Below are 17017 nucleotides of genomic sequence, written 5' to 3'. Positions count from 1 at the left end.
AACTGGGTATGAGTGCTTTCAATTTTTGATTTAACTTACATTATTCTGTTATGTGGTTTATTCCTATGTTCAGATTTTCTTCTTTGCCTACCCCTCCCTGCTACCTCCCATTCCACAAATATAATCTGAGTTATGTGTACATCCTTAGAAGTGTTTCTATTTTCAAATTTTTCTATAGGTAGTTTTGACATTAGGAACTGGAGTGACTGGTTTGTGACAAAAAGCCTTCAAGAACTCCAAACATGTTGTTAGGCTAAATGCTTAAAAATAAATAGTATTTTTTATTTTTCTGCATTGATGGAGCTCTGAAAATTGTTTAAATGAAGAAAAAAATCCTTAATTTAATTTTAAAAAATCTGCTTTCATTTTTTGTATTCAAAGTTTGTTCCTAACTGAAATTCTAGAAGTCACTCACACTGGAAAAAATAACTTCAAGAAATATATAGAAATTTAGCTCGTAACCAACAAAAGTGTAGCTTAGTGGGGATTTATTTGGGGAGAATGTTTTACTCACTATCTTACTTGAACTGATATATTTTAAAACTTTATAATATTGATCATTAACCTACAATACACCAGGGCACGTAAGTGACTTTAAACCTTAAAACAGAAAATTAATTGGTTCTAACTTACTATATCTGTCAAATTTTCAGAGGACACTAAGCTGAGCATTGCAGGTGACACAGCTGAAGTATGGGACATCATCCAGGGTCCTGAACAAGCTTGAGATGTGGGTCCATAGGAACTCACAACAAGTTCAACAAGGCCAAATGCAAGGTCCTGCACATTGGTTGGGGACACCCCTGGTACCAACTTGGGCTGAGGGGAAAGGGATTGACAACATCTTAGTAGAGAGGGTTGGAGATGATGGTGGATGAAAAGCCAGACATGAGCTAGCAATGTGTGCTTGCAGCCCAGAAAGCCAGCTGTAGCCTGGGCTGCATAAAAAGCAGCATGACCAGCATGTCAAGGGAGGTGATTCTGTTCCTCTACTATGCTCTGATGAGATCCCACCTGGAGTGCTGCATCCAACTCTGGGATCCTGAAAAACCATTGACCTGTAGAGTGGGTCACCAGATGGGCCATAGAGGCCTGGAGCAGCTTTCCTAAGACAGGCTGAGAGACTTTGGGTTATGAAGCAAAAATAATTCTGGGGAGATCTTCCTGTGACCTTTCATTAAGGAGGACTGTGGAGAGATGGCTGTCTGTAAAATTAGAGGAAACTGAGAAGTTATATCCACATCCCAACAGAAGTTAGGTATGGAAATTATAGGATAAAACACAATCATTACGTCCTGGGTGGAATGCAGTTGGCATGCTCAAAGCCTCTTCTATGATAATTCCCAATTCACATGATCTGGAACTATAGGCACCTGCTAAGGGGGGTGGAATGGAGGGTGGAGCAGAGTGGAGACACCACAGCCAGGTACTGCTGAAACCCTTGCAGGGAGGGGAACTCGGTGACGCTTTGCGGCTGAGAAACTGCACAGTAACTGTCAGCCAGGGGAGATATCCTGCTGCTGAGCCAACAACTCTGGGAAAATCACATTCCTCAGATGAGCTTGGTTCATTACAGCCTAATTGTAAGATTAATCCACACCTGCATCCCAAAGTTATCCCCCTCCAGCATATGACCCCACCCCACAAGGTGTGTGCTCTCTATTTTTTTTACTCTATCTTTAAAAGTGAAGTGAGAGAATTTTACGCCAATCAGTAACAAAGGTATGTATGACTAGAATTACTCAAGGTCCACCTAAACATAACAAGATAGTATAAAAGTAAGTAGAGAATGGGAAAAAAGTTAGGGAAGACTCTACCATAACTGCTGAGATCAGTTGATGGGCTTAACCTATCTTCTCCCTCATTGTCACAGACATGTTTTGTGAAAAATCCTTTCCTTAGGATTTTTCTCCTGAGAAGCTGAGAGGACTCTGGAACAAAATGCAAACTATAATTATCTGCTTCTGTGGAATGCAGCAGGTGGATCTTTGATTGGTCTCATGCAGTTGTTTTTAATTAATGGCCTATCAAAGCCCAGCTGTCCAGACTGTCTTGGTCAGTCACAGGATTTTGCCATCATTCCATTGTTTCTCCTTTGCTTGCAAGCCTTCTGATGAAATCCTTTCTTCTATTCTTTAGTACAGCTTTAATATAATATATATCATAAAATAAGCCTTCTGAATAATAATTAGCCTTCTGAAACATGGAGTCAGATCCTCATCTCTTCCCTCTTCCAGGGACCCCTGTGAACAGCACCACACCCCGTAGGGTCGCTTACTGGGTAAGAACTGTACTTTCTCCATGCTGAATGTTTTTACTGGGGATCTTACCTTTTCTGTGTATTGCTTTGAACATGTTTTTGCAGTCCAATACTACCACTGACAATGCTTGAAACTTAACCTATCACAATTTTATATTAATGAAGAATGCTGTTCTGTGAACTCTTGGTGTGAGTCTTTCACAAGCAGTCACAGCAAAAGGCAACATATTCAGTGCAGTGGAAGACCCAGTGGGGGAATCACAAGGTGGGAAGATCTGCCAAAGGATCTCTCTCATGCTGTTGGTGTGTGCCCCTGAATGAGTCATCAAGCCATTCTCTGATCTAGCAGGACTGCTCAGTGAAGGATTCCCATAACGGGGCATTGACACAGGCTGGACACAAGAGTCTTGGCTTTCCTGGGGTGCTGACAGACAAATTAAACACTGAGGGCCAAGTAATCTCCCCTTTTCACACAGCAAGGGCTTATAAGAAGGAGGGGGACAAACTTTTAGCAGGTTATATAGAACTATAAGGGATAATGTTTGTAAAGTAAAAGAGGGTAGATTCAGTTTAGATAGGAGGAATGAGCTGGAATAAGTTAGCCTGAGATGTGGTAGGTGCCTCGTCTCTGGAAATATTGAAGGCCAGGTTGAATGGGACTCTGAATGATCTGATGTAGTGAAAGATGTCCCTGCTCATTGATGGGGATTTGGAGTAAATGACCTTTGAAGGTCAGTTCAAACTCAAACCATTCTACGATACTATGATTACTGCTATGACATGCTCCTTCATATGAAACCCTGATTCTAGGTAAAACAATTAGAAGTCTCCACAGAAATATTTCATAACTTGAATTAAATAATTTTAATAAAAATATATTCTTTCATTTCTCAAGTGAATATATGGGTAAAACAGAAACTAGAATTCTATCCAGGTACATCTCATAGGGAAGGTGGGAAGATTAAGTTATCTATCTTTTGTGTAGTTTCAGAAAGTGCCATCTCTCTTTACATATGATTTCATTAAAAAATGAAATTTTATTAGTATTTAATTATAAATTAAAAAGGGAAATTAAGAATGTGCATTTTTGAGTTTTTGGTAGTAGATGACAAAAGGGCAAATACTGAACAATGAAAAATAAACATTAAGAATCTCAAACTAGAAACTTACTGTACAATGTTAGAAACAACTGCCAAAGACACCACAAAGTTCATACACCACATGGAGAACGTGTGCCTGATCTTACTGGCATTAATAAACAGGCAAAAAATGATTATAAGTTATGTGCTTCAGAAATCTATAGTGCTGAGTTGGCTGAGTGAAATTTTATGGACTCTTTCTACAGACATTTTCCTTATCTCAGGGGGCCAGCTCCTTATTAGATAGGGAAGTCACAAAGAAGAAATTTGGGGAATTTCTGTGCCTTTGAAAAATGGTTTGAATTTGAGCACAGGCTTGATTTTAACTTCTCAGAGGTTGCATTTAAAAATAAACCAGAATATTTCTGTTGGCTATATCTAGCGTGTTTTGCTGTCCATTTATATTTAATTATATACTCTTCTACTATATAACTTCAGATCCATTGTACAAAGATATATGAAATGATTAGACGATCACAGTTTAAATATTTTTCATTTAAATTTTCTCTTGAAAAGAAGGACATTTAGTTTATTACATGAAGATTTCTACTGTTTATTAACTTCTATACAGCTCAGAGATAATTAGCAGCACACATGAAATATACCTGGGGTGCTTTGATGGTGTGTATTTCAATAGAATAAGAAAAGCAGGAAAATTAATTTTGATAAAGTCCAAATTAAACACTAAAGAAGGAAAAAACTGTTTAGAACATGTTAAAATTTATGTGAACGCTTCTGTAGAATTACTGCTACTGTGTGAAAGAAAATTGACTAATTAACTTGTGTAAAACTAGCCCCTAATGGAAGTATCTGACTTTGAACTACTGCTGTTTTGAACACTCAGCTGGAAGGACAAACACAAGAGAGACATCAATAGAATTAATGATGGTGACAAAATGGATTCACAGAGATGAAATTATAATGTTCTCATATGGTCCATGAGGAGAAACAGTAGGAGAGACTGTAGATTTTTCTTAAAAGGAAAATGACAATAACCTATTTGATATGTTGTACATAAGTATAAAAATCCCATCTGAGAGCAGTAGACTTTGCAGTGCCAATTTTCATTGCTTCTAGCATTGGTTGCAGATCTCTTATAAATATTCATAATAGTTTTATCATGCTAACCAACTGTTTTAATATATAAAATGCCCAATACATTAAATGTTTGTTTCCTTATAGCTTTTTTATACTGAAAAAACAAACAGTGATAGATGCAGTGCAGAGGGCTTTAAAAAGCCCTAGCGCATTTTTCTTAAAGAACTGAGTTTTTTCAAACAAGGTAATGCTTTCTCTCATCTTTACTGCCTTTTAGTTCTGGATATGTGATGTAGAAATTATTTCTCCTCTCATGCAATAAATACAAATAGCTTCTCTAAGAATAAGCTGGAGGCCTGTCACCACTTATGCCACAGTCAAGGCAGCCATGATGCACAGAATAGCACTATACAATTCCAGAAGGTTTTAAGCATTTACCCATATAGAGTAACACCATACCATATCAGAAACCCTCAGGCACCCACCCATCCAGACCAACACCATATCACCTCAGAAGACTGCAAGCATCTGCTCCTTTTGTTCTTTAGCCCAACCTTTTATACCCCTGATTGTTCATGCATTGCACCTGAGTGCCCTCTGTTCCCTTTGGTGTTGGTCAGTGCCCCTGGGCACTCCCTGTCTCATTGCTGTCAGTGATGCTCACCTGCTGCTCACAGCTGTAGCCCATTGGAGATGAGGCTCAGCTACAGCCCCACTCCCAATTACCACAAACTGTGTGCCTACAGAGGCCTTAGGGCTGTGAGATCTAAGCAGTATGACATAGCTTCATTTTGCTGATTATTGCTGATTTTGCATAGAGGTGCTTTGTTTCTGTGCTATAAATTCAGCTGGACTTTAGGGATAAAGCATTATCAAAAAGCATTAGGGCTGAGATTGGCTTCTCAGGGAAGAGCTTACTAAGAAGACCTGAGTTTTTCAGGTAAGTCTGGGGGCTTGGAACTGCTCTTCTGCAAAGAAGCAATTTGATCCCCAGACTGACAGCTGGCTGATGAGCCTGATTCTGCACCCACAAAGAAAAACCTCATCTGGAAGGGATGAAACCTGGACCTCTGTCTGCCTGAGTGTAATTTCTGTACCGGTTCTGCTGAATGAGGGCCACACATCAGCTTGACATGGGGGAAAAAATCACAGGAGAAAGAAATGTTCCCTCCTCTATACTCCTTCCTATATTGCCTCAGAAGGAACATATTAGCTTCAGTAAAGACTGTTTTCTGTGTTAGTATACAGTCTCCTGCTTACCCAGAGAACATGGTAGTCTTTGGGCAGAACATATTTTCTGGGGTTTTTATTGTCAACTACAACAGTGTGACCCATGGTGTTACTGACTATTAATGTATAGTCATAATTTTACTTTGTCAATCATATATCCTCTTAGTGCAGTTTGTTGTTGAAATATCTCAAATTCACCATAAAGCTTCAAATATAAAAGCTATGGCTCCATTATATGGATGTGAGAAAAAGATCAAGAGTATAACATGAACAACCACAGAGCCATCTGCAGGGTAAGATTTTAGATACCAATCTTTTCTATTATATTAATTTTTGTATCCTCTTATGGTGAATCATACTATTAGATAAACATTATTAAATGTACATCCATATAAGAAAGCAAAATTCTGGTGACTGGGGAAAATTTTCTGAAGGGAATTGACAGAAATGCATCTGTTATCATTAATCAGTGTTCTCCAGGCAAATTACTTGTAGAAGTTAAAACCATTACTCCTTTTTGTTTAGATTCACTCTTCCTTAAAAGCATAATCTGCTTCCACTGCACTGTAGGAACACTATTTAGAAATCAAAAGTATTTCCTGTTGCTCTTTCTGAAGGTACCAGGACACCCACTGGCAATTTTTCCAACACAAAACTCCACATGCAAGTGTCAGTACAGCTTCTCAGAGAAATTTCAAACATTTTCTTTGAATGGCCAATGGTGAAACCAAAATGATAACAGAGATTGTTCTCTCTTTCTTTAATGCTGTGTGGATTTGTTTGCCAACACAGCTCTGCTGTTCAGGCAATATATATAATTTGTTTAGACCTTGTCTCAAGTGTAGTGCTGGCTAATGGAAGTAGACCTTACAATAACATTGCTTCTTCATCTTTCAGCTTCAGTTTTTGTGTCTACATTACTCAATTTCTTTGCTGGCTGTAAGCACACAGCCTTACAAGAATTTGCCAGGATGATGGGAGAAAGGCATATTGACAAAATAGACTTGGATACAGTATGCAGACCATATAAGTTGAAAGATACTTGCTAGTAGCATAGTAAGGAGCTGTTAGGGGAAAAAAAAATCATGAATGAGTATTTTTGCACACTACAAGAAATGGAAAGCATTTTTAATTTGCCTGCCCTTCCACAGGAAGTGTATGGCAGATCACGAATGGGAGAGTGTGTGGCAACCACTGTAGAGCTGCACTTTCTTGTGCATCAAATGCACTTCTGTAGGTAACCATAACTGACCTGTAAATTCTGTCATTTTAATGCAATTCAATGGTTTCTCCCTGGAAAGTAAAGACAGCTAGTATGCCAAAGACTTGACAATTTTCATACCTCAACTCACTACCATGTTTTCAAAATTGTGTTCCTTTCCAGGCTTGTAAACTCCAGTAAAATAGAGTTCCATTATCCTCCAAATTTGCACTGGATTAATTTAATATATTTTTTCAGTATGTTTACTTTGTTTGGTTGGTCTTGAGGTTTGTTTCAGTTTAATACTAATGATTCAGGAGGAAACAGGGGATCTTAAGGAGGGATAATACTTGTTGCCATGATCTAAACTACTTGCTGTGAATAAATAGATAGTAAGGTACTCAATTCACCCTTGGGACCTAGAGGAAAGCTTTACATCCACAGGTGATTTCTTGTTTGTGTACTCTCTTTATCAGCTTTCACTGCCCAGTTGTGTGCCAGAGGCTCTATTGGAGCCATTCTAAATCACTGGGTGAACCCTACTCAAGCCACTCCATGCCCTGAGGTGGTTAGCATCTGGCAGCAGTATGGTTAGCATGAAACAAACAACAGCTCTTTTTTCTCTACCACTTGCCTTTTGGGCATTGCTCATATTTTCCCTGTCTTCAGGTCAAGATAAGGAAAACAGATACCTACAGCCATAAATTGTTTAAGACAATCAGATTAAAAGCAATGAGAAAATACTATCAGCTGCAAAACAAGAACACTGACTTGTCGCTTATGAAATCCATTTAAGAAAAAGAAAAGCTGTGATGAGAACAGAAAAATCTATTGAAAAGTGTATCTGTGGGCAGATGTTTACAAATATTTTTAAGAAGAAGGTTATTGTATTGTCAAAATAATGTAGTTATGTAGTTTTATTGCATAAAAATCTGCTGAACTCTGAAATTAGTTCACACATCAGTAATTGTGTAAGTATGATTTATGCTCAAACTGTTTTAATTTATTTCTTTTCTTAAAACAGTGGCCCCTGTCTTCTAAGTAGGTGGAGTTATTTATTATAAAATTGACAAACCAGTCCATTAATTAAAAATTTTCCTATGGTATGGATATAAAAAAAAGTCCTATATTATATTTTCTTTAGAACTTTAACAATTACTATATTTATTCTTAGAAGCAGTTGCAACATTGCAGCTGCAAATCAGGAGAAATTCAATTGCAGACTTCTTGCAATAATTGATAAATCAATAGTAAGTAATAGAATTTTTAATATCAGTACTTTTTGAGAGAGGAAGATCTGTTCATGTTCAAGAATTGTGTTTGTCACCTGTTAAAATTATATGTCCAAATGACAACCATATTTCTCAAACTGAGTCAAAGCTGCAGTGTTGTCTTTTTGTGCTTTAGAAACCAACAAGGTGAATATCATATCTTTGATCTTCTTCAGAGCCCAAATAAAACGGGGGGATTTATGTTTTCACTATTCATGGCAACTTTGGAAAATACAATCCTTTTCCTAACCTTTTAATATCAGTGAAATGGGTGTGCTGCATTGACTACTAGAAGCAATCCACAATAAGGCCTTCAGCCTTCTGTGGGAATTATGGGGTTTGGATCCCACAATAGTAGATCATCATGAAATTTAATGTCTGGTGAAGTTATTCACAAGGACAGGACAGATGTGACCTGGCACTGATCTGATGGGAAACTGCTGAAACACAGCATTGGACCATATTACCTAAACAGCTTTTGAAAATACTCTTGCTATAATCAATAGTACATAGAAGAAGCAACTGCTCAAAACCGTGCACAATAATTTTATCCCTTTTTTGCTATTTTTGCTTCAAAATTTTTGCTAGGAACAGCTGAATATTTTAAATACAATTGTTCCTTTTTTTTTTCTTCTGAGAAAAACTGATAGACCACCAACTGTTTTAAGATTGTAAATCTGTATGTACTTTTGAGAATATAATTTTAAATTATTTCTTTATTTTATTTCATAGACTTCATTTTTAATAGAGGTTTCCTCATTTACAAACTTTTAAAACAGTTTAGATGATATAGCTACCTATGATGACCTTTCACTGACAGTCAAAGAAGTATGGCTACTGAAAAATGCTTCTATATATACAAGTGCTTATTTTTGACTACAGGGATTGTCTGTCTTCATCAACTGTGTGGTGTCACATTTTGAAATTCACTTTGAGCTAAAAGTTGCCTTCTTTGTCACAGACTATCAGGAACACTCAGTACTGGATAATTCATATTCTTTTTTCTATGCATACAGCATTGAATTTGCCTCTCATAGAACACACAATTTCCTAAAGTAGTGCAGTCCACCTGTAAATACTTACCACATTTGTGTATTATTTACTACTCTACCATTTTCTGTGGTCATCTGCATACACAGGAGAAGGAGACCCCAGAAACTACAGGCCTGCCAGACTATCTTCAGTGCTTGTAAAACCATGGAAAATATTATTCTGAGAAGTATCCAAAAGCACCTGGAGTGTCTCAGTCATAGGTAACAGCCAGCACAAGCTTCCTGCCTGTCAAACCTTATTTCCTTCTATGAATGGAAACCCACTTAGTTTATCTAGGAAAGTGAGTGAGTGCAATCTTTTCAGCAATGCTTTCAATACTGCCTGTCACAGGACCCTCCTGGACAAAATACTAATAACCAGGTTACAAGATGGGTGGGCAACTGGCTCACAGGTCAGGCATAAAAGGTCATATTGAATGGCGTGACACCAGTCTGGTGACCTGTCACTAGTGGGGTTCCACAGGGCTCCATCCCCAGTCCAGTGCTCTTCAGCATCTTTATAAATGACTTGGACAAAGAGCATGAAGGAATACAATATAAGTTTGCTGGTGACACTAAACTGGGAGGAGCTTTAAACTCTCTCAAGGACAGAGGGGCCCTACCGAGAGACCTTGACAAATGAGAGGGCCAGGCAATCACCAACCATACGGAGTTTAACAAGGACAAGGGCCAGATTCTGCACCTTGCTTAACATTTTCAGGAGCAATTTAGAGAGTTAAAACAAGCCGACCTGATATTTTTTTTCCCAAACTCTCAGTTGGAATGAATGTCACTACACTACAGTTTCATCATCAAAGTTTTAAACTTGTATTCATTCTAAACCTGTTCATGTGTAGACAAGTAATTTGATTCTGGTTAAAATGATGGCAACAGATGCTCTTAATTCAAGCAATGTATTTTTAAAGGCTGCAACACAGCTGTGATTATCATCTTGGTGGGAAATGAAATGACACTGGACCACAATTAGTAATATATTCCTTTTACTATAAAAGTACCCCTCAGTTATCTTACTTGATATAGTACTAAACGTGATCTCAGTAAAAAAGTAATAAAAAAATCCATATTACCCAAGAGAATTGCCCTTGTGTTATCAATTAAAGTAAATAAAACCTATAATATTGTGCGCCTCTTGTCTCTTAGAGTAATGAATGCATTTCAAGTTTGCTTGTCTGAAGCTTTTATACTTTGGAACACTGAATTAGTTTAACATGTATTAAATTACTTACAGTGAATCCTCCAATTACATTAAGACACAATCCTTCATTCAGACAGTTGACGCTGAGCAGCCTGCAGTAGTCAATTACTTCCTCACAGTTCTTCCCAGTGAATCCTGGCATGCAGCTGCAAATACACCAGTGTATTTTAGAGAACTTGCATTTTAAAAGTTAATTGTATTTAATTATGTTCCATAATTCTATTAAATTATGTTCTTGCAGCAACAAAACAAATCTCTTATGCTATTTAAAATAAACAGAATATGTTTTCAAGAAATTAAAAATCCCTTGCATGATTCTGAATAATTTTGCTTTTTAATAAATAATTTCTTTAATTGATTAAAATATTTTCACACCAATATTTCATATAATCTTCCAGAAAAAAAAAATATAATGAGGTAATATTTAATAAACTGTTGACAAGGTAACAAGATTTTGGAAAACTGTTAGAGAGGAAGGTCAATTTAAGCATCAGAGAGATGCTTTAATATAAAAATAAAAATGTGATAAGTGAGGAATAAACACCAATAATTGCTAATGAATAAAGAGTGGTATAAATAGTAAATAATGACATGCTTAATTATGTAAATAACAATCTAGACACAACAATGCATAGTTGTTTACGTGTTTGCTTAAAAGTAGTTAATAATAATAATAATAATGGAACAATGTAGAAAAATATTTGAATGCTTATATCTTGACAGATAATCCTTGTAAACACTCTCACTATGTTCTTACAGACACAGCCTGCTCCCCTGTCTAAAGGCCATTTCTGGTATAATGGAAAAAAAAGATTTAAGAAGACAAAGGAAATGGCCAGTTAGCGGAAAATTTGTGTTTGTGAAAGAATCCAAAAGTAATAGATGAAAATTTCTTTAGCTCTTTCTAAGAAGAAGTTTTTTTTCAAATTATTCAGTCCAGAAGCTGGAAATTATGAAGATTATACAGAATTGCTTCTGGTTTTCCTAAGTTCTTGCTCCTAAGAGATATGACATCTTGCTTATGTTTTTTCATTTAGAAAAAAACCTATCCAATTCCTGGTTTCAAAATTCATGGAGCTTCTCACAATGATGCAATATACTAAAGTTAGAGATATATTTTCCACAGGAACTTCTTGGGCAGCAACATTCAATAGAAAGCAACTGAATTAGCCAGACTTTCTAAATCAGTCTATCTAAATCATGTCTATCTGCGGCTCTGAGTCTAAGGAATGGACAGACACATTAAGCATGTCCAGAGGCTGAAGTAATGTATTAACCTTAGTGAAGTGTTAAACTGCTTGGATTTAATCAGACACCTCTGGAAACCAACCAGAATTCATGCATAGGACCATGTGGGCAGAGGTAAATGAATATGGAAAAACCTTCTATAAATGGATATATGCTTTGAGGCTGGTATAGACACAACCACATAAGAACACTCTAAGAAAGTTGCAATGAACCGCATAATCCTCACCTTCTTCTTAAAAAAGATGCTACATGTGATCATATTTCTGCTATTTCAAGTACTTCACTTCAAAATTCTTGCAAACTCTATTCTTAATATAGTTCTAGTACATGTATTGTATTTAAAAGGAGTTTTTAGTAAGAAAAATTAAATATGAAGGAATGTAAATAATAATAAAAATATTTTGTATATTTCCTTATAATTTTTAATAACATCTAAAACCAAGTCAGAGCAACTCAATTACAATGTTTGTTTTACTGATTTGTTTTTACCGATGAGCTGAAGTGAGAGAGTTCCTAGATTTTTTGCTTTAATCTATGATTATTTCATTAACTAGATAATCTAGAAAGACAATTTTAGGAGTGGCTTCTTCTAATTTTTATACTTGCTCATTTTTTCTGGTTTTGGGGATTTTTTGGTTGTTTTGCAATAAACATACTAATGTAAGGAAAGGGAAATGTAAGCTAACTGGAAAAAAAGTTGACAGTAAAGTTCTAAAGACAGCACCAATAGAACATATTTTCTCAGAACACCCTTTCACATTTTTTGTGACTTTTTATTATCATAAAGTACATGGATAATTGAAGAAGATAGAAAGCAAACAATCATAGTTTATTTTGATGGATATGCTTGTTCACTGCCTATTTGAATTCACCTTAAATTTTGACATTTAGGAAAATATGTGACTATTAGATTCTTAGCACAAAGTTGTGTGTGATATCAAGACTGAAAGGATGGAATTAGAATACAAGATATTCATACATCATAACTGAAGTGGGGAAAATTAAATTGTTCCTGTTTCGTTTTATGTTTAGAATGGAAAACAACTGCTTTTCCAAAGAAGGAAGGATATGTTGAGAAGAAGCTGGGATTGTGTAGGATATAAGAATGTAGTTTGGGCATAAGGAGAACAACATAGCGTAGGGGGAAGCAAAATAGAAAGTAATGAAGTAAAAAGTTCAATTCTGCTACTATTTTAACTTGTATGTGCATCTGACCTAAACACCATTACATTTATTTATGATGTTAAAATGCTATAGAAGTGGATCATGTTGCAGTGTGACATGTAGTATTACACCAAATGTAGTATGAAACACATGCAGTTTACTGTGCAGTGGCTAGACAGAGATATAACATGCAGTATTTGACAATGATTACCAAAAATGAATCAAATCTTCATTTAAAATGTTGATGAGCAGCTACAAATCCCTCAAATAAAGCAACGTAATTAATGTTAGATTTCCTTTGGGTGAAGTGAATTAAAACATGAATCACAAGCAGAAAGTATCCAAGCCTGTGAGTTTAGAAAACTGAAACTGTTTAACCACTGCCTACTCTGTTAGCCAAGTAGCTAATGCAGAATATGGTTTTAAAAAGAAAATTTTGAATTCTTAAAACAGTGAAGCCTGCTGATTGTTGGACTTCTCTATCTGTCAACACCTCCTTTGCATTTCAGCACGCAGGCAAGATTGCAGCTCTCACAAAAAAAAAACTACTGGATGTGATCTCCTTGCATAAAATATGCAATTCATACTACTTAATAATGCTTTCTCTCACCTAAATGCCTCCTTTTTAGTACAGAGGCATAAATACTTCTATTAACTATTTCCGGTTAAGTGGTAATTAAAACTAATTTTAATTTCACCAAAAAAAATGAGAACAATATTTTTAATTTATTAAAAAATAATAATAAAAATTATTGTAATCAATAATTGAAGCCTTTGGGGACTGAATAGCAAAACTAAGGCAGAACACTGGAGATTTTCAACAAGCAATTGCACAGTGTAACAGAGAATCTCATCTAAATTCCCTTTCCCATGAAAGGTTGGACCAGAAAATACTTCTGGTATCTTGGCTGTTCTGAGTATCTGAGAGTATTGTATATTTATTGTGTTCTAATATTCTGTTATTGTATTGTAGCCCTCTATCTTTGGACAAAGAAAACTGCAAACTTGTGTAAGATGTGTCAAGTCACCTGTTCTGGATATTTCTCTGTGGAAGATATGAGTCACTTTCTGGAGTTCTCCTCCTTCACCAAGAATATCTGGTGGGCAAATTGATTGCTAGGGTTGACTATGTGGATTGAACACTATTCACAGTGTTCTTTTCTAGGTTGTCAGTCCCCCTTTTAGAACATTCTTAGTGTTAATGAGCTTATAACCCCCACAATGTAAAATGGATTCTTAATTGCCCATTTTCACGTTCTGTTATATTGATCTAAATAATGACTTCCATGCTTATTCTCACATGAGATTATCAAAGGTCAACCACAATGTTTTCCCATAGACATTTTTATTAAACAATTCCTATGGTACAATGAGGTTCCTGGTACAGACCATTTCTACAAATACTTTGTGGAATTATAAAATATTCAATATGAATAACAGGGCCAGGATAATATTTTATGACTTATTTTTTGGTTTGGTTTCTGTTAATAAAGGTAATGTACATCTGGATATTAATTTTTCATGTTATGCATATTTTTAAATGTAAACTTCAACACATTTCATACTAATATACACATATTGTGGGAAGACTGGCTATATAATAATAAATGATTAGCTTATATCCCAGTTTAAAGAATTGGAAAATTAATGATCGCTGTTCAGTACTTTACATATCTATATGGGAAGATCTAACTGTATATGAGCTTGCATATGTGTGTTTGCATGTATATCTGTATTTAGGAGTGAATAAGAATGAAATTGTTTGGATTTTCTTTTTTGGGAAAAGTGTAAACAGTTCTACTTATATTTTTATTTTAAGTCTTCTAAATTGAATCTCTGCTGATGCACTGTAACTCTGTGTTCTATACTTTTATACTTTTATGAAGTTTCTAAGTTCATTCATAATATGTTGTCAGGCTTTTTTGTATCACAGCTTTCAATTTTCTGCTTTTATGAATATCTTAAAATTTGAAAAATGTTTACTTCTGTAATGCTTATCAGAATTTACTCAGGCAGCAAGAGAAAAGCCAAACAAAGGGGAACAGGATAAATTGTACTCCTTACTGACATAGAAAAAAATTCTAAAAATCTATTTTAAAATGAAATTGAATTCTGGTATTTTCAAATGGATAATTTTAGTGTGATCTTTCTGAATTAAACAGTTTTTCATATGCTGCTTGAAGGATCAATTTAAAGTCTACTAATGTGTGTCTGTGAACTATAAATTAAATAGGTTCCCTTATCTTTTCAGAAACAACATAAACTTCATGTACCCTAAAAGGGAGTGGCACATGTTTCATAACTACCTCAATTGTCATCAGCGTTTTAAAATTTATATATTTTTTTAATAGTATTAATAATGAAAAAAATTATAGCCCTTAAATGCTTTAAATCTTTTTGTACTGCTCCCAGAGTTAATAAGAAGCCTAACAGAGTAAAGCACAAAAGATAAATATATATACTTTTAAAACATAAGTTTATAGTTTTCTGTGCTCTCTGTGAATGATGATGTCTTTTCTTTCTGCAATGTGTGTGATATCATCAAGTGAACCAACAAAGGATTGAAATAAAGGAATATCCAATCTTACCGGCAGTTATAGTTTTGCTGTTGAGCTACACAAGTTCCATTATTTAGGCAAGGCAATAATTCACATGGATTCTGTATTCTCTCACAGAACTTGCCAGTAAATATTGGCATACAGATACATGCCACATCCTATAAAAGAAAGGGAAATTAGAAATAATTATTAGTTGTACCCAAGGCAGTACAAAATTTAGTGTTTATGGTGTTTACATCCATTACTAGAGAGACCCTAACTAAGACAACTTTTCATTGTACAAAGCAGTCTACAAAGACACAATAGTTCTAGTCTCAGGTTACAAAATGAATTTAGGACAAGAAGAACAGGCCTTCCAGCACAGATTATACCATACTTGAGTTTGCTAGATGGAAATATACCAGCTTCAAAATTACAGCTTCTCATAACTGAATCAAGAAGGAGTTTTATAACTAATTTGGGGTTTTTTCCTCATTTCTGGTTTTGTTTCAAGGCAATGTTTGCATCAATTAGACACTAACAGTACACAAAGTACATCAATAACCAAACCATCACTGACTAGAGGAGGAAAGAAAATTATGGATATCCATTTTTTCCTTCTATATAAAGCACAGTCTATGCTTCTCTTTAACAGTTAAAGACTGTCAGTTCCTGCAATCTGTATTTGAACAGTAAGAAAAGTAAGTTATTTTACAAAACGAAATATTTCTTAGGGCTGACAGACACCCATATTTTCCTATGCTCTTCTTAGACCTTTTGAAGTCTGAAAGTAAAGGAAAAAGTAAAGGGGTTTGTTCCTCTAATGAAATTGGAAGTGCTTAGGTCCTTCTTTAAAACTGGTCTTAAAGATATAATCAGGAAACTTCAACTCCCACTGAGACATTTCTATACATGTGAAATAAACTACTACAATTGTTTGCCTATTGCACAAAATAGTTTGTGCTAGTATACCTAGTAGACAAAATATTTAGACAGGTAGCATAACTCAGAAATCTATCAATTTATTTAGTAATTTAGATGTCTCTTTTTCTCTCTGTATGAATATGTATCACTGCTATATGATAACTAAGCTTTTGAACTCTTCTTTCACTGTTTTGATTCCATACAATTCCTTCTATTTGCAATAGAAATGCTAGTGAAAGGACATCAACAGTTTATTTTGACATACTACCAGGTATGACTTTAGCATTAAAACTCCATGAGTTTTGCATGAATTTATTCTATTTTATGAAAATAAAAGGGAAAGAAAAAAAAGAATTTAAAAATTTATGCTGCATGAAAAGCAAGAACAAGAAAATAAAATAAAGGTCACATGATTCTTCATGTTTGTGTCAGATAATTTTATTAGGGAGAAGGAAACAAAAATAACATGGGTAGTTCCTTAAGTGATCACCATGCAACTGATGTGAAACGGGGAGTTTGGGGGTTTTTATCATAAAAATACTATAAACAGGACACATTGAGAAAATGGTATGTTTCTTCATGAAGCATGCAAAGCTAGTTTGAAAATTCACATTGGAATTGTTTTGACACTTTCATGGAACAGATCCTCCTGTAAGGTATGTCAAAGCATTTGGATGACAGCAAGGTGATTAGAAACAGGCAATATGTCTTCACAAAAGGTAAATTATGTCTGACTAATGGTGTCTTTCAATGATCTA

General features: G+C 35.2%; 1 protein-coding gene across 1 annotated transcript in view; it reads right to left on the bottom strand.

Annotated features, from left to right (window-relative positions):
- The window catches only part of EYS (eyes shut homolog), a 797164-nt gene that overhangs the window by 734120 nt on the left and 46027 nt on the right, over positions 1-17017 (bottom strand). The window contains exons 4-5 of the mRNA XM_054514337.1: positions 15387-15514; positions 10418-10532 (exon numbers count right to left, since the gene is read on the bottom strand). Coding sequence (XP_054370312.1) covers positions 10418-10532; positions 15387-15514 — 243 coding nt within the window. The remainder of the gene's footprint in view (positions 1-10417; positions 10533-15386; positions 15515-17017) is intronic.

Source organism: Molothrus ater, chromosome 3 (assembly GCF_012460135.2).
Source record: "Molothrus ater isolate BHLD 08-10-18 breed brown headed cowbird chromosome 3, BPBGC_Mater_1.1, whole genome shotgun sequence".
In the NCBI taxonomy this organism is placed as follows: Eukaryota; Metazoa; Chordata; class Aves; order Passeriformes; family Icteridae; genus Molothrus; species Molothrus ater.
Note: the sequence above shows the minus strand (reverse complement) of the source record. Positions and strands in the feature narration are given on the sequence as shown.